The 22,500-nt window shown below is 43.9% G+C and overlaps 1 protein-coding gene and 2 long non-coding RNA genes across 7 annotated transcripts in view; all 3 read left to right on the top strand.

Moving 5' to 3' along the window:
* The window catches only part of LOC136833975 (uncharacterized), a 19,250-nt gene extending 72 nt beyond the window's left edge, over positions 1-19,178 (top strand). Inside the window, exons 1-4 of one of the 4 annotated variants that reach the window (XR_010851632.1) lie at positions 1-57; positions 4,099-4,268; positions 4,554-4,716; positions 18,945-19,178. The exon at positions 1-57 is cut by the window's left edge and continues 72 nt beyond it. This is a non-coding gene — a long non-coding RNA (uncharacterized lncRNA). Of the gene's footprint in view, positions 58-4,098; positions 4,269-4,553; positions 5,112-18,944 lie in introns of those variants that run through there. The other 3 variants (XR_010851631.1, XR_010851633.1, XR_010851630.1) reach the window with 3 other exon arrangements.
* LOC136833976 (uncharacterized) lies at positions 7,014-8,465 on the top strand. Of its 2 annotated transcripts, XR_010851635.1 has the most exons (4): positions 7,014-7,209; positions 7,378-7,465; positions 7,613-7,697; positions 7,852-8,465. It is a non-coding gene; the product is annotated as an uncharacterized lncRNA (long non-coding RNA). The 2 variants fall into 2 exon arrangements; XR_010851634.1 differs by having other exon boundaries at positions 7,015-7,465.
* Positions 19,179-20,001: 823 nt separating the features above from the next.
* LOC136833834 (LWamide neuropeptides-like) lies at positions 20,002-20,736 on the top strand. Its single transcript, XM_067096134.1, has 2 exons — positions 20,002-20,088; positions 20,359-20,736. Exons 1-2 carry the CDS (start codon positions 20,002-20,004, stop codon positions 20,734-20,736), a joined length of 465 nt encoding a protein of 154 aa, XP_066952235.1.
* The last annotated feature ends 1,764 nt before the right edge of the window (positions 20,737-22,500 follow it).

Genomic DNA, 22,500 nt, shown 5'->3' with positions numbered 1-22,500 from the left:
TGGTTCGTTTTCTCCGAGGGAACGGCAGATCGTAACTGGAACGTAATTCGATTCCAGGTGAGTAATAATTCGAGCGATAATTACGGTAATTAATGCCAGACGTCGTCTAGAAACGAAAGAATAGATGAGCATTTGGGTGGTCGTCCACCAAGGCAATACCGTCGATCACGTATATAAAAAATTTCTATGTTTTGCCCCCTGGGTATGGGTATGGGGCTTATTAACGTTTCCTAATAAGGTATTTGTGTTAGTTCAGAGTCGAAACAGTGTAACACCAGTAATTAATTGAATTGGGCCACTGATTACCCTAATTTGCATGGCATACCCTAAGCTCACCCAGGGTCTTTGGCCCAGGTCGAAGTTTATTGATAATGTCATGTTTACTTCTCCACATGTCATTCTTATTTATACTACTCATGGCTTGATATGTCAATTGTCCTGGCTTACATTCGGAGGCTACCATTCATTTTAGGACAATTAACTCAGACTAGCCTATACGTAACGACTCAATCCTGGGCATAGGCCACACAAGTGTAACACACCGGCCTAGGTCAATAAATCCCGGATTACTCTTAGCTTGGACTGGTACTTGACGTCGTAGACGGACTAATCTTCATTTTGTAGTTAGGGTTGAGGGAAACGCCGACTTCCGCGGGTTGTTTAATGCTTCTTAGTAGGTTACATGGTGTAAACAACTTATTCCTAATGTTCCTTCCATAGCTTTTAGAACTGGTTCTTACACTTATACTGGTTCTTGTACAGATATCCTATACTGGTTCTTGTAAGAATGCCCTAGACTGGTTCATGTATTAGAATGCCTAGACTGGTTCATGTATTACGAATGCCCTAGACTGGTTCCCTGTAATACAAAAAGTTCATTTAGGACAGCCATTTTGTGCCAAACAGCATGCAGTCCTTAGCCTAGGCTATGCTGTGCTCATGCCTAACTTAACTGTTACATTACACAGTTAGCCTGGCTTTTCATGCATAAGAGGTGGAATTGAAGTCAAGAATTGATATATATTCATAAAATAATGGAAGAATATCACACATCTTAGCCTATGGTTGGTGGTACTGCAACCACATGCAAGCTCATCATGTTGCAACTTACGTAACATTACCATAACAACTCTCGGTAATTTGCTGTTACATTAAGGCAAAGATACACAAGAACACTATTAAGTGTTATGGCAACATGTACAACATAAACTAAGATATGTGCATACCTTTTACAAGGGGAGAAAATATGGCATTTCAAATGAAAATAAGGGGAACTACATCCCTTTCCCCTCTGAAGTCGCCACATCGTCTTGAACAGTGCGAGTTGAGCTTACGCAACTACGCACTTGGTTGAACTTACGCACTTACCTTTGCACACTGATCATAGACAATCTCAATTTCAGTGGTTAAGTCAACTTATTGATAAGATGAAAACCAATTCGTTTTTCCAGTCCACCAATTATGAAGGGTATTGTCATTAATTCATAAGAAGGATTTCCATCATTACAATAAAAGTTATTATAGGATTATATAAACCACATATGAGCTTATGAGGGTATTGTGGGTATAGCCTAGGGAGCGTTACAGTTTCTGTGCTGTGGGTTTCAGTCTGCGATTTCACTAGCCGTGACCCACCACCAGGTGGCAGTGGGTACCGGCTAGAGAATCGGCGGACGGATACAACAAGATGGCGACCCAACCTGACGGAACCGACCTAACATGAACCTAGGTACATATTCACTTACCTGGCCGGGGCATTACATGTCTGGACCCCACAAACCTAGGTCGTTGACCTAAACTAACGAAACCGACCTAACCCCAACATAAGACTGCATGCCCTCATTTATTGGGGCTTCGCCCCCAGACCCCAGAAGGGCCGTGGAATTAGTAAATCGTTAACTTTGCAAAATAGCACATACCTCATTCAAGTCGGAATCGCCTGAGAAATCCAGAATGGCCGATTTAAAATCGGTGGCTCCATTCTTCTTCGTTTTGGCGCTGGGACACTGGCTTTGTGGATCTGGACAACTGGAACTGGGGGAACAGGACCTCGTGGAATTGACCAATACGTTTGGTTGGCGGCGTCCCATGATTGTTGTGATTCTTTTCCATTAGACCGCATTTTGAGGACTTTGAAACGGCTCTCGTTTAAGGGATATGCACGTTTAATTAATTCGAGGAAAGCTTTAAAGGGGGCAAATTCCACGTGGGTCGGATACGACACGGAAGACACGAAACTAGCCATGTTAGCAACTCTTGAACCCGGACGAGACTGAGGAAGGTCGCTGGGCAAAGCAGATCTCGCGGCATTTCGGGTCGTTGGTCGTCAGCTGTTTGGGTGGAACTACTTACCTTGGCGGAGGGATCTTGGCATGGCAGAATGAGTTAGGCGGCCCAGCATACGAAACTGTAATCTACCCTAGCCTCGCCCTAAATTATCAATCTGAACCCATCCTAGGTAGGCTAATGTAGTCCTCTCGCACCCTACAGATGTGCCCTTGGGTAGTATGCAGAGTAAGGAGACAAGGGTAGGCATTGATAGTTTGAACCTACTACCACGGAGTCGGGTAAAAAAATCACAGAAAAAGAAGTCACAGAGAAAAAAAGTCATTGGTAATTCTACAGAGAAAAAGTCATTGGTAATTCTACAGAAAAAAGTTTGGCTGTTCTAAGCCGGCTGTCTTTCATTTAGCTAGCCTATCTCAATTGACGTTTTCTATGTTATTTTACCTGCTAAACAAGAACTTAAAATAATATTTTGTTGGTCGGCTGTGACTAAAATGTAATTGACCCTTGAAAACTGCACGTCTGTGCCAGTGGGCAGAGAGAACCGCCAGTGGGTCACACACAGCTCAAGGTTAAATTACAGTTTAACAGCAGCCAACCTTAAACTCTTGTAAAGCAAGTAAAATAACAGAAAAATGTCAACCCATGTACGGTAAACTCTCTAAAAAAGAGTGTAAATATGAATAGATGCTTAACAAAATCAGGTTTTAGATTTATACATTTTTGTGTACGCAAACTGTACTGGTTGAGAGATTACATCCATGCGTTTAAAGATACTACCAGATTGTTTACTGAACGTGATCCCATGAGGTCTCTGTGCCATATATTTTACTACAGAGCTGGCTAGCATGGTTAGGCTAGTAGTAATAAAAACTGTTGAAGTGGTTATATCTGTGGTATGATAGTGAAGCTATATTTTCAGCATTCAGCAGTGGAAAGAGCCATGAATAAAATTGTTCAACTTGAAAAGCTTAGCTACTGGTACACTTAATCAGTATCTCTATGGTATTATAAATGTCCTCAGCATTTCTGCAGTTTTTGATTAACATGTCATCTTAGTTTAACCAGACCACTGAGAGAAAGTGTATTGTTAAAAGCTGAGAACCAATTTCATCATATGGAAGTTAACAGTTGTCTTTTAGGTGGTTACGATATCTTTGTTATGTATTGTGTAAGTGGTTAGGTAAGGGTTCATTACTCACACTGCAGTAAAACACTTGATAAACACACACTGGTTACTTATCTTGCACAAACCACAAACAGGTTGAAAACAAGCCAACCACCTGTTGGTAATATTAATGTCCTGACCACTGCTCCTTAAGATTATCCACCGTTTGTCAAAGATACACGCTCTACATATGATCGGTGACTTGTTCTAAACCCATTTGTGATTTGTAAGCGTCAATGTTATGTTTCCAATGTGTGTTTATGACATGTTTTAATGCAGTCTATTATTTGATGCATTTCAATTAATTTTAAATAGAGTTAATTTCCTTATTGGATTGTCAAGAATATTATATTTTTCAATTAATTTTAAATTGAGTTAATTTCTTTACTGGATTGTTAAGAATTTTTTGTTGTTAGCATGCGACTTTTGTCTCAGTGCTCTAAATGAGCTTTGTAAGTTTGTGATAGTCTTGAAAATGTGCTGTAAAAACTCATACATAAACCTGAAAGATTGTGTTTTTGCTAATTGAGGAAGCAGTGTAATGTAGAGCATATCAGAGTACTGATAATGAAACCTTGCATAAAATATTGGTTTGCATACTCACAGGAAATAGTTTGTGTGACCTTTATTACTATCATTTGCAGTTGACAACAAGGCGAACCACAGGAAGAAATGTGACCGGAAATGGAACGAGGTAAAATAGGTTACAAAGTATCAAAATGAAAATGGATTGTAACATCAGTGCAATACAAATGGCATCAGTACTGGTCCAGTTCCAAGTCTTTGTTGGTGACTGATCCTTCTGCGTATCATTGTAAGTAACATTTTTAAGCTCCATCAAGAGTGAAAGGAAAAAGGAGTTGTCAGATTGAGTACATTACTTAAGTAAACACAGCTGGAGCAGGTGAAATCAGAAATGTGACATGCATTCAGTAGTCTACAAAGGTATGATAAATAGAAGTTAGTAAGAGAATAGAAGTCATGGAAAGTGTTTGACATTTTCTGTTAACATTGTAGAAGATGAGAACTGATTTAGGTATCAAGCTTGAATATACAGTATTAGAAAGCACAGTTCTTATACATGACTTAATTTTTACAGATATCAAGAATATTATTGAATCTCACTTCACTGGAAATATAAATGATACTGAATGACCGAAGCAATAGTTCGAAAACCCGAATGAAGAGAAGAAATACAAACTGGAGAATGTTGGCATGACGGTGGGACCAGTACACAAGGCAAATGTAGGTGTCACTGTCTGGTAAGATAAAAAGCTAAGAGTCTGTCCTACTCATTCACAACACAATACTTAATTGTAGAATTGTAGCTTCTGGTTCTGAGTTGAAATGTTTTACACAACGTATCAACTTTGATTACAGATTTGTCCTGTATGGTTTGCCACTTTTCCTGCCTAGCCCCTGTAGGTGAGTAATGCCGTCAGTGTACCTCCCATGGTACAGTGTAGGGCATTACTTAAGGTTCTTTGCAGTGTCCCTTCGGCCCGTAGCTGCAACCTCTCATTCATTTTACTAATACAGTGGTACCTCGGTCTTCGACCGTACCGAAACTCGACAAAATCGGATTCCGACACGAAATGCCGAGAAAAGTTTGCGCCAGTTCCCGAACAAAACCGAATCCGACCCGGCGCCCGACGCGATCCGACCCGTCGAAAAACATATGATGTTTGTAAACAAAAGTGTTTTGGTAACGCCGCCAAGCTAGTTGGCGTTGTTGGTGGTGGCGTTCTTCCACGCACATTTAAAAGCACTTAAAGCCCACTCACGCTGCCGCTGCTGTTTGAAACAAGAAGTGCAGGCTTGTACAGGTGAATTTTTTTGTCTCCTGCAAAATTCTACATTCTCTCGAATCATGGGTCCCAAGCCAGCCACAGCTGATAAGCAGAAGAGGAAGACTGTGAGGACTACTATTGAACTGAAGAAGGAGGTAATTGAAAAGTATGAAAGGGGCATTCGTGTGACTGATTTAGCGTTGGAGTATAGGTTACCCAGGTCCACCATCAGCACATTTTTAAAGAACAAAGAAGCCATTAAGAGTGCTAGTGTTGCTAAGGGGTTACGAGTTTGACGAAGCAGAGGCCCCCAGTAATAGAGGAAATTGAGAAACTATTATTAGTTTGGGTCAATGAAAACAGCTTGGGATGGGGATAGCAGCTGCGGGGATAGCGTATCCGAGGCCATGATTTGTGCGAAGGCTAAAAGTTTGCACACTGACTTGATAAAAAGTACACCAGGTTCGGAAAAGTACCGATCATGAGTTTATGGCCAGTCGTGGATGGTTTGATAGGTTTAAGAAAAGAAGTGGCATCCACAGTGTTGTTAGGCATGGGGAGGCAGCGAGTGCTGATAAGAAAGCTGCAGAAAAGTGCGTGACTGAATTCCAGCAGTACGTGGATGAGAATGGTTTCGTATCAAACCAAGTGTTCAATTGTGATGAGACAGGCCTCTTTTGGAAGAAAATGCCAAAGAGGACCTATATTACAAAAGAGGAGAAGAAATTGCCTGGCCATAAACCCATGAAGGATAGGTTAACTCTACTGTTGTGTGCAAACGCTAGTGGGGACCTTAAGATCAAGCCTCTGCTAGTGTATCACTCCAAAACCCCAGAGTTTTTAAGAAACATAAAGTTCTTAAAAATAAGCTGAATGTAATGTGGAAATCAAATGCTAAGGCCTGGGTAACTAGGCAAATCTTTCGAGAGTGGGTTTCTGAAGTGTGTGCCCCACTATCAAGGAATACCTCGAAGAGAAAGGTTTGCCACTGAAAGCACTCCTCGTCATGGACAATGCCCCTGCCCACCCCCGACATGGAATATGAGCTGGCTGACGAGTTCAGCTGGCTTAAGGTCAAGTTTTTGCCACCCAGAACTACCTCACTACTCCAGCCCATGGACCAGCAGATCATTGCAAACTTCAAAAAGCTGTACACCAAGGCACTCTTCCAAAGGTGTTTTGAAGTCACCAATGAAACCAGCCTAACACTTACTGAATTTTGGAAGGAACATTTCCACATCCTCAGTTGTGTTAGGCTGATAAATAAAGCATGGGCCGAAGTTTCTAAGAGGACCCTTCCAGCAGACTGGAGAAACCTTTGGCCTGATGGGGCTCCTCTTAGGGACTTCGAGGGTTTTGATTCCCCAAGTCAGCTTGGAGATGACCCTGAAGCTGAACCCCTTCCTCTGCCTGACGCTGATGTTGAGGAAATTGTTTCTGTGGCCAAGTCCATGGGCTTGGAGGTGAGTTCTGATGATGTAGAGGAGCTGGTGGCAGAACACAACACGGAACTGACAACAGAGGAACTCCAGGAACTTCACAAGGAGCAGCAGAAGGTTTTGGCTGAGGAGGTGTCTGAAGAGGAGGAGAGCAAGGAGGTGCCTACTACAGGCACTAAAGAAATCAAGGAGATGCTGATGCACTGGGAGAAATTCCAGGAATTCTTCGAGAAGCATCACCATGACAAGGCTGTAGTGAACCGGGCTATTGACTATGTTGACGACAACTTAGTCAATGTGTACAGGAAACACCTGAAAAACGTCAACAGCAGACGACCCTGTACAGGTTTTTTCTAAAGAAGAAAACCAGCCCGGTCCCAGTGCCAAAAAACAGAGAAAAGAGGAATCTCCTGAAGAGCAGCAATCAGACTGTATGGAAGGAGATTCCCCTTCCAACCAGTGATGCTCTCTCCATACCTCCTCTCCACATCCATCTCCACAGATCCAGATCCTCATCAATGCCAAGGTATGGGCCCTACTGTCGTGGTTAAAAACTTTTATTAGTGTTTATAAATGACCTAGAGATACAGTACAGTGAATATTTATTCATGCAAGTTAAAGCAATGAAAGGTGCCATAAATACAGTACACATTGAGTTACTAACAGTACATTTCAATTTGTGTTTAATCCACAGGTTACTGTACAGTACTGCACTCCATTGAATGAATCTCCCAAAGCCGTTGAGTCTGGGCTGTTCATCTGAGCTGTTCATGAGTGTCAAGGTATGGGCCATGCCGTATTAGTTGTTAAAACCTTTTTAATGTTTATAAATGACCTAAAGATGCTTGTAAGATTAAGGCTTTTGTGTATTATTACAGCTCATAACAGGAAATGATGTTTCTACATGTTATTTTGTGTTTAATCCACAGATTACTGTGCAGTAATTGAGTGAAGTTCCTGGAGGAGTTCAGTTCTTGTGTGGGGGGGCAACTGTTCATATTCATCAACGTCAAGGTATGGATAAAGCTGTAGCCTACTGGTTGTGAAAAAGTTTTTAATTTGATTATAAGTGACCTGGAAATGCTTGTACAGTAAGATTAAGGATTCTTTTGTAGATTAGCCTACAGCTCAAACCATTGTTACATTTGATTTTGTGTTTATTCCACAGGTTTACTCTTCGTTGAATGAAAGTCCTGGAGGAGTTCAGTGCTTGTGTGAGGGGCAACTGTACATATTCATCAACGTCAAGGTACAGTATGGATAAAGCTGTAGCCTACTGGTTGTGAAAAAGTTTTTGTGATTATAAGTGACCTGGAAATGCTTGTGCATACAGTAAGATTAAGGGTTTTTTTGTAAATTAGCCTACAGCTCAAACCATTTCTACATTTGATTTTGTGTTTATTCCACAGGTTTACCCTTCGTTGGCGTGCAAGTCCTGGAGAGGAGCAGCTGTGTAACAGAGTGTACAGTACAGTAAATTTAAGAGTAGCAGTAGAACGTGTACAGTAAATAGTGTACAGTAATTTCAATTTAGGTGTAGCATTAGAACGTGTACAGTACATTTCAATTTAGGTGTAAGGTGTACAGTCCATAGTCAGTAACAACGCATTTACAGTATTAAGTAATGTTAAGTATACAGTAGTATTAAGTCTTATGTTTGTGCTAGTATTAAGGATTCCTTTTGTAGACTAGTTTTAGTAATCATTAAGTACATACAGTGCAATAATAAAATGAAAAATGAGTTAATTTCTGGTTTTCTTGTTTATCCCTTTAACATTGCATAGTAACGGTACATTTTGGGCGTAGGCCTCTTAAGGTTTACTTCCTCTCTCCCTCAAAACTCCATATTTTTACCAGTTTAATATTGCATAGTAACGGGTACACGGAGGTGGTAGGCCTCTTAAGATTTTGTGTTGTCTATGTTGGGTTACTGTACAGTAACTTCCTCTCTCCCTCAAAACTCCATTTTTACCCGTTTAATGTTGCATAATACGTGTCGGGTACACGGAGGTGGTAGGCCTCTTTAAGATTTCTACTACGGTACATAGAGAAAAAACAAAGCATCGGAGGTTGTCCACTGCTGCCAGGTGTATGATGAAGCAAAACATTGCTGGCTGTACATACAGTGCTGTACATTCAGACATTTGGATACACATACTGTACATATGTAACAATAATTGATGACGAAAAATTTAGTACATACAGTATGGTATTACGTACATACACTAATTTGAAACAAGTGTAACTGCAGCGCACATAGGCTACAGTCTCATGTTGGTTTTATTTTTTTTTTTTTTTAGACAGGCGCACGTTTGCATTTCTGTATGAATGCAATGTTTACATGTGCTGTTCGTTAGTGAATGCCTTAAGGTTCTCGGTAAAGAAGAAGAGCTTAGCCTGAGGTTAACTCAGAGATTCTGCTTACATACAAGGAACAGTCTCATGCTCGATTTTTTTTTTTAGACAGAGGCACCCTTGTGCATTTCTGTAGCGAATGCAATGTTTACGTGTGCTGTTATTCGTTAGTGAATGCCGTAAGGTTCTCGGTAAAGAAGAGCTTAGCCTGAGGTTAACTCAGAGATTCTGCTTACATACAAGGAACATTCTCATGCTCGATTTTTTTTTTTTTAGACAGAGGCACACTTGTGCATTTCTGTAGCGAATGCAATGTTTACGTGTGCTGTTCGTTAGTGAATGCCGTAAGGTTCTCGGTAAAGAAGAGCTTAGCCTGAGGTTAACTCGGAGATTCTGCTTGCAAGGAATAGTCTCATGCTCGATTTTTTTTTAGACAGAGGCGCACTTGCGCACTTCTGTAGCGAATGCAAAGTTTACGTGTGCTGTCCGTTAGTGAATGCCGTAAGATTCTCGGTAAAGAAGGGTTAGCCTAAGGTTAACTCGGGGATTCTGCTTACAAGGATATTTTATTGAAAAATACTTGTTAGGGTATCATAACATTTATTGAAAGATGTTTTGCAGTGATTTTATACATTACAGTAGACTCTGAATGGAATTTACCATAAATTAATACAATCCTGAACGTACACAATGTTTATGTAATTACAGTAGTACCGCGATACGCCACCAGGACGGCGCCCTGGTTTGTTTACATTCGCCGCTTGCCACAAAGCTGCCGATGCCGACGTAACTTAAGACTTTTTCTTAATTTTTATAACAGACTCTACAGTACATTCGGCTTATTTTTAATATATTATTAATTTAATGTAATGACCAGGCTTGTTTTTCATTGTATTTATCATTAACAACAGTTTTTGTCTCCCATTACCCGTTACAGTACAGTACTGTACATTCTGGAGTGCATATGGGCTGCCTAGCCTAGCCTGCAGCGCTTGGTCTACCACTGGTAGGCCAATTTTTTGATACAGTATGCATTTAAAACTGTAAGAAGACTTTTAATAAGGTAAGTTATTTAACTCTGAACTTATTTAATTGTAATGTGTGTAGTGTTTTGTATAAAAAGACAAGGTTGGAGTAGTGACTGGTGGTCAGGAACGGATTAATCCATTTTCAGTTATTTCTTATGGTCGAAATTGATTCGAATTAACAAAAATCGAATCTCGACATTCCTTCTAGAACGGATTAGCGTCGGAAACCGAGGTACCACTGTACATCTGTTCGTACATTTCTTCCATCTTACTTTCAACCTTTTCCTAACAATTGTTTCATAGTGCAACTGCGAGGTTTTCCTCCTGTTACATCTTTAAAATCTTCTTTACTCTCATACGCTGCTGACATCTCATCCTTCTTGTACCACATGCCCAAGTGTTACAGTAAAACTTCATTCCATCTTTGACTGTCAACTCTTCAATATTCATTTCCTCGAAAATCTTGCTCCTCACCTCGCTTTCTTCTGAGAATGGCAGGGCAACAACCACAGCTTGTTTCTTTTTCTCAATACTTGTGACAAGCTGCCATGCTTTCAGCTCTCGTTTCCAGCAGCCATAACCTTTATCAGCACCGAATACTGGTAACACCAGCTGCCCACCACATTTGCTGACGCTACCCATGTTTACGTTGTCTTTTCTTCTAATTACTTGTTAATCTCCTCCTTCCTGCCACAACCACGCTCTGCTGCCATTTGTTGATTGTGTAGACCAGTATGGCAGGAGAAATTAAAGGCAGACTTAAAAAACTGACTTTGCATTGGAGATCCGACCTTAAACATAAAGAAACACAAACAAATGACGAGTGAGAAGCGCAATGTCATGCATAAGTATTCTCAACAGAGTTAACACAGTGCACTGTAAGCATTACTTAAGGTCCTTTGTAGCGTTCCTTTGGCCCCTAGCTGCAACCCCTTTCATTCCTTTTACTGTACCCCCTTCATACTCTTTCTTCCATCTTGCTGTCCACACACTCCTAGCAGTGGTTTTATTGTGCAACTGCGAGGTTTTCCTTCTGTTACATCTTTCAAACCTTTCTATTCTCAATTTTCCTTTCAGCACTGAAAGACCTGGTAAGTCCCAGCACTTGGCCTTTGGCCTATAAATTCTAAATTCTATATTCTATTCCATTCTAAACTCTGGAAGAGCCAAAACTCATTTAATAGCCAGTGTTTGCACTAGCATTCCATGGTTCACAACGGTGATTGTCATGAATCTGATTGACATTGTAAACTGAAATTTGTTCATGACACTTACCTGCCAGATATATATATAGCTGTATTTCTCCGAAATCCGACAGAATTTCAAAACTCGCGGCACACGCAGTGTGGCCAGGTGGTTAGTACTCTTTCCCGCCGCTGGGAGGGGGGAATCGGGAACCTTTCCCATTTTCTATTCAGATTTTCTCTGTCGCCGGTACTGTTAACATCTGTTTACAGTACCTCCGCCTCTGGATTTCGTTAACTTGCATAGTTTTCCACTTAAGTATTCTCTTGACTTTTGGTATTGGACATTGGACTGTGGATTGGCACACGCTTTTTTCTGGACTGTTTTTGATTTTGCTTATGACTGCTCTTTAAATGTCTGGATCTAGTTCTGCTAGTTTTCATGTATGTTGCATGAGTGATTGTAAGGTGAGGCTACCGAAAGCTTCAGTAGACCCTCACTCGGTTTGCTTGAGGTGTAGGGGCCATGTTTGTCTGATAGATGATCGATGTAAGGAGTGTGAACCTTTGTCTGATGCGAGCTGGAAGTCGTATGATTCGTATGTTCGCAAGTTGGAGCGTGACAGGGTCAGGAGGTCCTCCTCCAGGAGTGTGTGCAAGAGTCAGGTTATTTCCTCTCCTGATAATCCTAAAGTAGATATTGTTGCACCTGTCCCTGTGGTTTTGCCTTCGGGCCCTGATGTTGTGTCTGCGGAGGGTTTGGCCCTGGCGGAGATCATTAACTCCATCCGTGCGCTCGAAAATAAAGTGTCATCTCTTCAAAGTGTTGTGAAGTGTAGTGCTCCCCCCAGTGTTGTGGAGGGGGCATCAGATCGGCCCCATAATGCTTCTAGGCCTGGACTGCTGTCAGACTCCCAGGACTCAGGGAGAAGGCATGTCGAAAGCCGCAAGGTTACGGGGGCTTCCCACCTGTCTGACGTCCCTTCGGCAGGTCCTGTTGTCACTTCCCAGGCTGCCAGAGATCGTGCTTCGGCACGTATTCTCAAGGACTGCTTTTCGTCCTCCGAGGCGTCCTCCCCTCGTAAGGGGTGAAACTCTCGGAAGGACTCTCGTCCTCTTAAGAGGAGCTTCGTTCAAGAGGACGCTTCTCGTCAGTCTTCTTCGTCTGTTGGGTATCATGAAGCTTTCCCACCGCAGAAGAGGACTAGGACTTCGTCTGATGAGGACGTTTGTGAGCGCCCCAGTCGCTCTAAGGAGAGAACCTTTATTGCTCCTGTGAGGAAGAAGAAGGCGTCCCCTCACCCATCGTCTTCCCATAGGATTGTCTCTCCCCCCAGACTTGATTCTTCTCCGTCTAAGAAGATTTTGTTGGAGATGCAGCAGCAGTTGTCTTCTCTTATTCCTGAGAGGGACTCAGCTCCTCGTCGTCGCAAGGACTTGACTTTGCCCGTCAAGAAGTCCAGGAAGTCTCCTTCTCCTGCTCCTTTTTCTTCGTCTCCGTCTCCTGGGTCGTCGCCTTCGTCCCTCTTAGTTCACGAAGTTCCCGTCGTGACGCGCCCGCGAGCTGCTTCCCAGGACGCTTCGGTTGCCGCTCTTCAGGGCGCTTCCGTGCAGGACACTCGGCAGGACGCTCTTCTGGACTTTTGGGCTGGGCGCCGGATGGACTCTCTTCAGGACGCCACCAGGGCGCCCCCAGGACGTCCCTTCTGTTGCTCCTCAGGACGTTCCGGAGCATTCTCTTTCGCCTGGGAAAAGAAGATCCCTTCTTCGTGATTGGACCTCAAGGCCTTCGTTCCCTAAAGTGTTGGGTGACTCGGTTGTTTCTCCGGCTGTTGTGGGAGAGGTTTCTAGCGACTCGGATCCTGCTGACGTCGAGCCCTCGTCTGCTTCCTCTACTTCCGATTATCAAGTCTTAACCGGACTTCTTAAAGACTTGTTCGGAGACAAGTTTAAACCCTCGGCTCCTCTCTCTCCTCCTTCACAGTTAGCTTCTTCCAAAGCGAGGAGAGCGCCAGGGTTTATGAAGATCACTTCTTCGTTGGCTACCAAGAGGGCTTTTAAGAAATTCAACGCATGGATGGAGGAACGGAAGTCCCATGGCAAGACCTCTTTTGCAGTGCCTCTGTCTAAACTTTCTGGCAAGGCTGGTATGTGGTATGAGACAGGAGAGGATATCAGTCCTAGAGTTCCTTCTTCTTCTCAAGGGGATTTTACCAGCCTTGTTGACGCTCCCAGAAGGTCCCATCTGTCTACTGCTATGGTTTCTTGGACTTTGTCAGAGACAGATCATCATCTCAAGGGTCTCTTCCGCACCATGGAGGTGTTTAATTTTTGGACTGGTGCTTGGGAGCTTTAGACCTTAAGCTTAGGAGCTCTGATTCGATCAGCCTGGGGGAGCTCTCTAGTGTCCTTAACTGTATGGACAAGGCAGTCAGGGATGGATCAGAAGAACTGGCTTCTCACTTTGGTACGAGCCTCTTAAAGAAGAGGGCCTTGTTTTGCGACTTCACCTCTAAATCAGTCTCTCCTTCGCAAAGGGCAGAGTTATTGTTTGCACCTTTGTCCAACCATCTATTCCCCCAGTCTTTGATTCGGGACATCTCTTCTAGTCTTAAGGAGAAGGCCACGCAAGATCTTCTGGCACATTCTTCTCGAGACGTCCTTCAGCTCCTTCTTCTTCTTCAGCTTCAGTTTTGTCCGCCAGGAAGAAGAAGCCCTTTCAAGGAGGAACTTCTTCCTCTAGATCGTCTCCCGAGGAAGAGGTTTCACCAGAGGAGCCCCCTCAAAACCTAGGGGAAAAAGTGACTCCTTTCGCCTCCAGACACCAGTAGGAGCCAGGCTTCTTTATTTTGCGGGAGCCTGGAGAACGAAAGGGGCGGACTCCTGGTCTCTAAGTGTTCTAGAGAAGGGTTACAAGATCCCCTTTCTCATGTTGCCACCCCTTTGCATCGTCGCCCAGGGATCTGTTGCCTTCTTACCATCGAGAGAAGCAACAGATTCTTTTAGACCTCCTGGAGCAGTTGATAGAGAAGAGAGCCGTGGAACAAGTTCTGAAATTGGATTCTCCGGGGTTCTACAACAGACTATTCTTAGTCCCGAAACAGTCAGGAGAATGGAGACCGGTCTTGGATGTAAGCATCTTGAATCGCTTTATTTTGAAAGAAAAATTCAAGATGGAAACGCCCCAGTCGGTTCTCGGGGCTTTAAGACCAGGAGATTGGATGGTCTCTCTGGACTTACAGGATGCGTTACTTCCATGTTCCCATACATCCTCAGTCAAGGAAGTACCTGAGGTTTGTGCTGGGGGACGAGTCTTCCAGTTCAGAGCTCTCTGCTTCGGTTTTGTGCACTGCTCCCATGATCTTCACGGTGATCATGAAAAATGTCGCGAGGGGCTTCACCTGGCGGGTGTTCGTGTTTCGTTCTACCTGGACGATTGGCTCATCCGAGCCTCTTCTCGGGAAGTGTCTGGAGGACCTGACTTTGACGCTGAATTTGACGAAGTCCCTGGGACTTCTTGTGAACCAAGAAAAGTCCCATCTGATCCCGACGCAGTTCATCATCTATCTGGGGATTCAGATGGATTCAGTGGCTTTTCAAGCTTTTCCATCCCGAGAACATCAGCTGCTTTGCTTAGAAAAAGTTTCGTCCTTCCTAGGGAAGGAAACATGCTCGGTGAGGGAATGGATGAGTTTGCTGGGGACCATTTCCTCGCTGGAGAAGTTGTTTCCCTGGGAAGGCTTCATCTCAGACCGCTCCAGTTTTTCATGGCGGAGAACTGGATGGACAAGGAGGATCTGGAAGAGACACTGAAGATCTCTCCATTAGTCAAGGATCACCTGAGGTGGTGGCTCGACCCCTTAAAACTTGCAGAAGTGGTTTCTCTTCGTCTTCAGAGCCCCGACCTAGTGTTGTTTTCCGACGCGTCCAGGGAAGGATGGGGAGCAACACTAGGAGGGGAGGAAGTGTCAGGCACCTGGAGAGGGGAACAGGTGTTCTGGCACATAAATCTCAAAGAATTGGGGGCTATCCTGCTGGCCCTTCAATTCTTCGAAGACCGAGTTTCAGGCCGAATTGTCCAAGTAAATTCGGACAATACCACAGCTCTAGCTTACCTCAAAAAACAGGGGGGTACTCGATCCGTTCCTGTTCATCCTAGCGAGGAGATCCTGCTTTGGACTCATGCACGGGGGGTCACGATCCTCACAAGGTTCATTGCGGGCGTGGAGAATATCTGAGCGGACCTTCTCAGTCGGCAACATCAGCTCCTACCGACCGAGTGGACCCTTCACGAGGAGGTATGTTTAGAACTGTGGAGGTTATGGGGACGTCCTCTAGTGGACCTCTTTGCCACGTCCAGGACGACAAGACTCCCTCTTTATTGCTCTCCTGTCCTAGACCCAGGAGCAATAGCTATAGACGCTCTCCTCTGGGACTGGAAAGGCCTGGAGACCTTTACGCTTTCCCTCCCTTCAAGATTCTGGGAGAAGTGATAAGGAAACTTGCAACGTCGGAAGGAACAAGGATGACTTTAATAGCCCCCTTCTGGCCGGCAGCAGATTGGTTCCCAGAGACCCTGGCCTTCCTGGTGGACTTTCCAAGGACGCTTCCACTGAGGGTGGACCTTCTCAGGCAGCCGCATTTCGAAAGGTTCCACAAAAACCTCCCCGCTCTGAGTCTGACTGCGTTCAGACTATCACAAAGCTGGCAAGAGCAAGAGGATTTTCGAGAGCAGTGGCAAAGGCTATCGCCAGTGCCAGGAGACCTTCTTCGAATGCGGTCTATCAGTACAAGTGGGCTGTTTTTAGGAAATGGTGCAGGAGCAACGGAATTTCCTCGACCACGACCTCTGTACCACAAATAGCTGACTTCCTGTTTCATCTCAGGCAAAAGAATAATCTGGCAGTCTCAACTATTAAGGGATATAGGAGTATGCTGTCGGCAGTCTTTAGACATAGAGGCCTGAACTTGTCCGACAACAAGGATCTTCACGATCTCCTGAGATCCATCGATACTGTCAAACTTCCGCAACTCAGGACACCTTCTTGGAATCTGGATGTTGTCCTGAAGTTCCTTATGTCAAGTGCTTTCGAACCTCTGTCTTCGGCTTCCCTCAAGAACATGACTAGGAAGGCTGTCTTCCTAACGGCTCTGGCGACAGCTAAGAGGATTAGTGAAGTGCAAGCCATTAGCAAACATATTGGCTTTAGGGGTCCTAATGCTGTATGCTCCCTAAATCCTTTGTTCTTAGCTAAGAACAAAAATCCTTCAAACCCTTGGCCCAAGTCTTTTGAAATCAAAGGTTTGACGGAGATGCTTGGGCAAGAGTCAGAAAGAGTCCTGTGTCCTGTCAGGGCTCTCAAGTTCTACTTAGCCAAGACCAAGGAGACTAGAGGCTCATCGGACAGTCTGTGGTGTTCGGTGAAGAGACCTGATCTTCCTATGTCTAAGAATGCCTTAGCATTCTTTTTAAGAAGTACTATTAGAGAGGCTCATTCCTCCTGCCTAGAAGGTGACATGAGACTTCTGAAAGTAAAGGCTCATGAAGTAAGAGCCATCGCGACTTGGTGGCTTTCCAAAAGAATATGTCCCTTAATGATATTCTTGGTGCCACCTTCTGGCGAAAGTAATTCAGTGTTCGCCAGCATTACTTGCAGGATGTGAAGACAACATTTGAAGACTGCTCTTCGCTGGGACCATACGTTTCCGCAGACACGATGTTGGGAGAAGAGGGCAGTACTCATCCTATCCTTTAGGGGTTAGGTAGTATTTTTTAATCTTGTTGTTGTGTTTTTGGTTGTTGGGTGGCCATTGAGATGGACGTCCCAGTTTTTTAGCCTATGTTAGGTTCATTGCCTTAGATAGGCCGGTCAGGTGGTTGGTCGTTGCTCCTTTTCCCTCTCTGTATGGTCGCATGATCTAGTCCTATTGTGGTCACGCCCCCGTGGACAGGTCATCTAGATCTCTCCAGCTTTATAGGTCCCTACCTTGCTGGAGACTCTAGAAAAGCAGAAGCAGGCTTGGGTGACAGTAACCTCGAAGTCAGCTATGCTAACAGATAAGGAACCAAGGCGTCAATCGCCTACATTTCTTTGTTTCCTAAATCCTGTTCTGTCTCTTCCCACCTCCAACGGTGGGATTCAGCTATATATATATCTGGCAGGTAAGTGTCATGAACAAAATGATATTTTAATGATAAAATAAAGTTTGTTCATACAGTACTTACCTGGCAGATATATATACTTTTAGTGCCCACCCGCCTCCCCTCTTGAGACAGTGGCACTAGAAAATCTGAATAGAAAATGGGAATGGTTCCCGATTCCCGCCTCCCAGCGGCGGGAATGAGTACTAACCACCTGGCCACACTGCGTGTGCCGCGAGTTTTGAAATTCTGTCGGATTTCGGAGAAATACAGCTATATATATATCTGCCAGGTAAGTATGAGCAAAGTTTATTTTATCATTAAAATATCATGTTGTACCTTTTTCCAGTACAACAATTCCAGTCACTAGGCCTTTGCTAGTCCTGTCTGTCCAAGATCCTAAACTCTGCGTCTGTGAAGTTAATGTTTGTGCTGATGCACTTGGTTTAGTTTTGTCTTAAAGCGGAGAACTTACATTTAACATTGGTATGTCAATAAAAGGACAAATTGCAAAAAAGGTCAAAAGGATGAGTTAAAAATTGCTTAAAATGATTCCACAGTTACAAGGCACCTGCTGAGAAAGTTGCAATATATCTGGTTATTATTCACAAAGCCTTTGTACATTGGGTTAGTGCTACCTGATGCAGGGTCTGTTGCTAATTAATTCTTCCATAATGTGTTTCACTGGCTACATATGATGTAAAGTTTATCCTGGCAGTAAATCAGCAATACCAAGGCTAGAACAAAAAGATTTCGTAACAGATGATGGCCCTGTGTTCTTGTGCATGCTGCTTTTCTCATCGAGGGCGAAATGCAACTGAAACTTGTTGGTGTCATTTATCAAAAACAGATGTGTTGTTTTCAGACAGGACCTAGAGAGTATAATTTTGATTTGCCTTGCACTGTAGTCAATCTGACCCATCCTGAATTAGATTAGGATGTTTTGGGTTTCTTTTAAGGTACGTTCACAATGGTAATATACATTGTCAGCTGCAAATTTTGTCTAAAACCCTCATAGCTTGGCGCAGTTTCGTCATGAATATTTTTGTCATTTTTTCGAGTGGGGTTAGATTTAAATAACTTCCTACTTTGCCTTCAGCAATAAGCTTGAATTACTAGCTATTCCAGATCCTTATCTAAACCTCTCTTCATGATTTTCTAGACTAGACCTTTTACTACTGCTTTCACCTAGACTTTTGGGAATCTCTCTCTTTGTAACTAATGCACTGCCTTTCCCATCACTTGTCAAAACAATCTAGTGTCTATTTTCCAGACTAAACCAGTCTTACAGAGCTAGTGGTTCCAGAGACTGGATACAATCCATTTTGGAAATTTAAAATTTGAATTCAATGTAAAATATGAAATTTGTTTTGTAAGTTAAATGATGTACCTTAGTCTTGGATCTTAACCCTTTGAGGTTCAGATGAAATCAGTTGTCGTGATATTCCCAATCACAGAGATTTCAGTCGCGTCAAGTAATGTCAATCATAGAAAATATTCACGTAAGTTGAATTCATTATTCTGCTTCATTGTTGTAATTTTTTGTTTTTAGGTATACTACAGTAAAGTACAAATCCCCACATCACTGACTGATACAATTGAATGAGTTAACGGTTGACAGTCTGTTGGCATCTGTTGTGTGTACTAGTTCGTGCTGTAATTGGGTCCTGTGTGTCGATAAGGTATTTATGTAGTCTTCCTGTTGTAAAATTACCCTTGACACAAGACTGGTTTGCAAGCATGTGCCTGTTTTAGATTGTGTTAAATGATAAGCAAATAAAAAACTCAGTTTGAAAGGCTGTAACAGGAAGATTCTTATCATGAAGAAATCCACAGTGGTGTAGATGTAAATTCATATTTTAGAAATGTAAATACAAAAGAGAGCTCTTGAACCTGCTCTTCTCCTTCTCAATTAAGAATTGGGCAGGTTCTTGAAAGCTCTTTTGTATATATATTTCTAAAATATATATTTGCTTCTACACCTCTGGATTTCTTCACCATTTTAGTGACTCATGCTATTATGAGATTTTTATGAAGAGTTTTATCATTAGTATTACTTGGATATTTTTAAACATCTAACTTACCTGGTAGTTATATATATAGCTTAAGTCCCTGACGTCACGGCAGAATTTCAAAAACTCGCGGCAATCGCCGATCGGTAGTCAGGTGAACCACCTGTGCTCCCTCTACCCAGGTACCTGGAACCATTCCAACTATTCCTCAGATCTTCCCTGCCGCTGTGCCGGTAACATCGATGGAATTTCGCTCGTAGCCTGTGTTTTTTCGCAACTTATTTTGGTGAAGTACACTTTGGCTTGGCTTTCGCTCGTTTTTTGGATTTGCTTTTGGAATTTCTTACATGTCTGACTCTTCATCGAGTGTGAGAATGTGTGTGTGGGGATGCAAGCGGCTTGCTAAAGTCTCCTTGGATCCCCACTCAGTATGTGTGAAGAACGGGAATGGATTTATTATAGGCGGTTTATATGTGAGAAAGCTTGAAAGACCGGCTCAGAAGAGCCAAGAGTACTATGTCTCACTCTTCTAGAGATAACCAGGGAATAGTTATTTCTTTTCCCCTCGCTAACTACCCTATTGATCCTTCTCCCGTAATGGTAGTCTCTGAACCCCCTACTGAAACAGGTAAGGACCCAACACTTAAAGATATGATGGCTGCCATTCAGGCCCTGAGCCAACAGGTAAAATCCCTCACAGAAGCAGGGATAATATGTTATCGACAATAAGAGATCTAAAAAATACAAGTGTTAATGTGTTATTAGTGCAAGTGCAGTGGAGGGTGCGACCGCTCGGTCCTGTCGTGCTCCTAGTCCGAGACCTCTTCCAAGCTCACCAACCCCTGTGAGAAGGAATGTCGACAGACGAAGGGAGGCGAGAGGCTTTAGCTACCGAGCAGTCGTCCCCTCGAGCGTACCTGTTGACGCTTCCCAGGACACTCGCCCTCGCCATAGGAAAGGCGAGGTAATGTTGTACTCTTGGACGTCGGGCGTCGAGAAGCTGGACGCCAGGACATCAAGCGTCGAGAGGCTAGACGCCAGGGCGTCGGGAAGCTGGACGCCAGGACGTCGGGCGTCGAGAAGCTGGACGCCAGGACGTCAGGCGTAGAGAAGCTGGATGCCAGGACGTCAAGTGTCGAGAAGCTGGACGCCAGGACGTCAGGCATAGAGAAGCTGGACGCCAGGACGTCAAGTGTCGAGAAGCTGGACGCCAGGACGTCAAGCGTCATGAGACTGGACGCCAAGATGTTAAGCTTTAAGAAAATGGACGCCAAGACGCCAGGGGTCAAGAGACTGGACGCCAGGACGCCGAGCATCATGATAATATTTTGAAAGGCGTCGCTATTTCGGTCTTCGGAAAAAGAGAATGATGATATCCCGCATTCTCCTGTGGATCCTATTGTAGAAATTTCTGACGAAGACAATATAAAAGGCCATCAGCTTTCATCAGACTTGAAAAGACTTATGAAGCTATCTTCGGAAGTTTTCCAGAGAAATTTATCCCGACTGCTGCTAGTTCCCCGCCTTCAGAATTTACTCTTGGAAAGGCATCTAAGAGGGCAGCATTTGCGAAGATGGTTTTGTCCTGCTCGTCCAAGAGAGCGCTTAAAGTTATGAAGGAGTGGATGCTTTCGAAGAAGAAACTATGAAAGACATCCTTTGCTTTTCCTTCAACCAAACTAGCTTCAAGGTCTAGCGTTTAGTATCAAACTAGAGAATCGTTCGGCCTCGGAATACCTGCCTCTTCCCAGGGAGACTTCTCGAATCTTGTTGACTCTTCTCGTCGAGTGGCCATGGGGAAAACGAAGTTTTGTTGGTCAACATCAGAGTTGGACCACCCCCTCAAAGGAATTTTTAAGGCCTTTGAGGTCTTTAGTTCTGGACTGGACCCTGGGAGCTTTAGGAAGGAAGATGGAATTATTCAACACGACTGACATCAAGAACTCATATATCTGATGTCGTGTATGGATAAAGGTCTCGGAGATGGTTCCAACGAATTAGCTGCGCTTTTCTCAGCAGGAATCCTGAAGAAGAGGGCCCATCTTTGCTCTTTCCTGGCTAATGGGGTCACGTCCAGTCAAAAATACCTTAGTTTTACCAGACCACTGAGCTGATTAACAGCTCTCCTAGGGCTGGCCCAGAAAACCATTAGACTTATTTTAGTGACTAAGAACCAATTGGTGACTTAGCAACGGGACCTACAGCTTATTGTGGAATCTGAACCACATTATAGTTTCAGAAATGAATTTCTATCACCAGAAATAGATTCCCTAACTCTTCATCAGCTGGCCGTGGAATTGAACTCCGAGGCACTACGAGGAAGGTCTGAAGCTCAACCGATCGCCAACAAAGGGCTTCTAAGAGGGGTACAAGATCCTTTTCAGCCTGAGGAGACCCCTCTAGCAGCAAGACCAATAGACCTTTCTGCCAAATGCAACGACAGAACCAAGGCAAAGGCTCTACAGCAACAAGTGTCTATGATGTTGCAAAAGGAGGCCATAGAGAGAGTTCAAGATCCGAAATCCCCGGGATTCTACAATCGGTTATTCTTGGTCCCCAAATGCTCGGGGGTTGGAGACCAGTGCTAGACGTGAGTGCGCTCAACTTCCTTGTGCAGAAAACAAAGTTCGCTATGGAAATGATAAATCGGTTCTAGCAGCAGTCAGACAGCACGATTGGATGGCCTCACTGGACCTCCAGGATGCGTGCTTTCACATCCCCTTGCACCCGAACTTCAAGAAATTTATGAGGTTCGTCCACGGGAAAAGTTTTTTCCTGTTTCGGGCTCTCTGTTTCGGCCTAAGCAGACGGGGCTGCCGTCTGGCGTCGGAGTCGAGACCTCTCAAGAGGAAGTTACCCCCTATTGAGGGACGTCATGATAAGACTTCACAGGCTCCAGGTTGTAGCCACGGGAGCATCCCGGAGCTCTTCCCTTCCAGCTCCAAGAGTAGCTCTCCTACTAAGAGAAAAACGAAAGTCCTGCTTAGTCAGGATACCAGGCAGCAAGAGCGTGGTGGACGCTGTGCTGCCTTCCGTACATCCTCCTCTTCCTCCTTCGGATCGGGTACTGTCTGCTGAACCCCTCCACGATCCATT

The sequence above is a fragment of the Macrobrachium rosenbergii genome, chromosome 52 (assembly GCF_040412425.1).
Source record: "Macrobrachium rosenbergii isolate ZJJX-2024 chromosome 52, ASM4041242v1, whole genome shotgun sequence".
Classification (NCBI taxonomy): domain Eukaryota; kingdom Metazoa; phylum Arthropoda; class Malacostraca; order Decapoda; family Palaemonidae; genus Macrobrachium; species Macrobrachium rosenbergii.
This window is presented reverse-complemented; position numbering and strand designations above follow the sequence as displayed.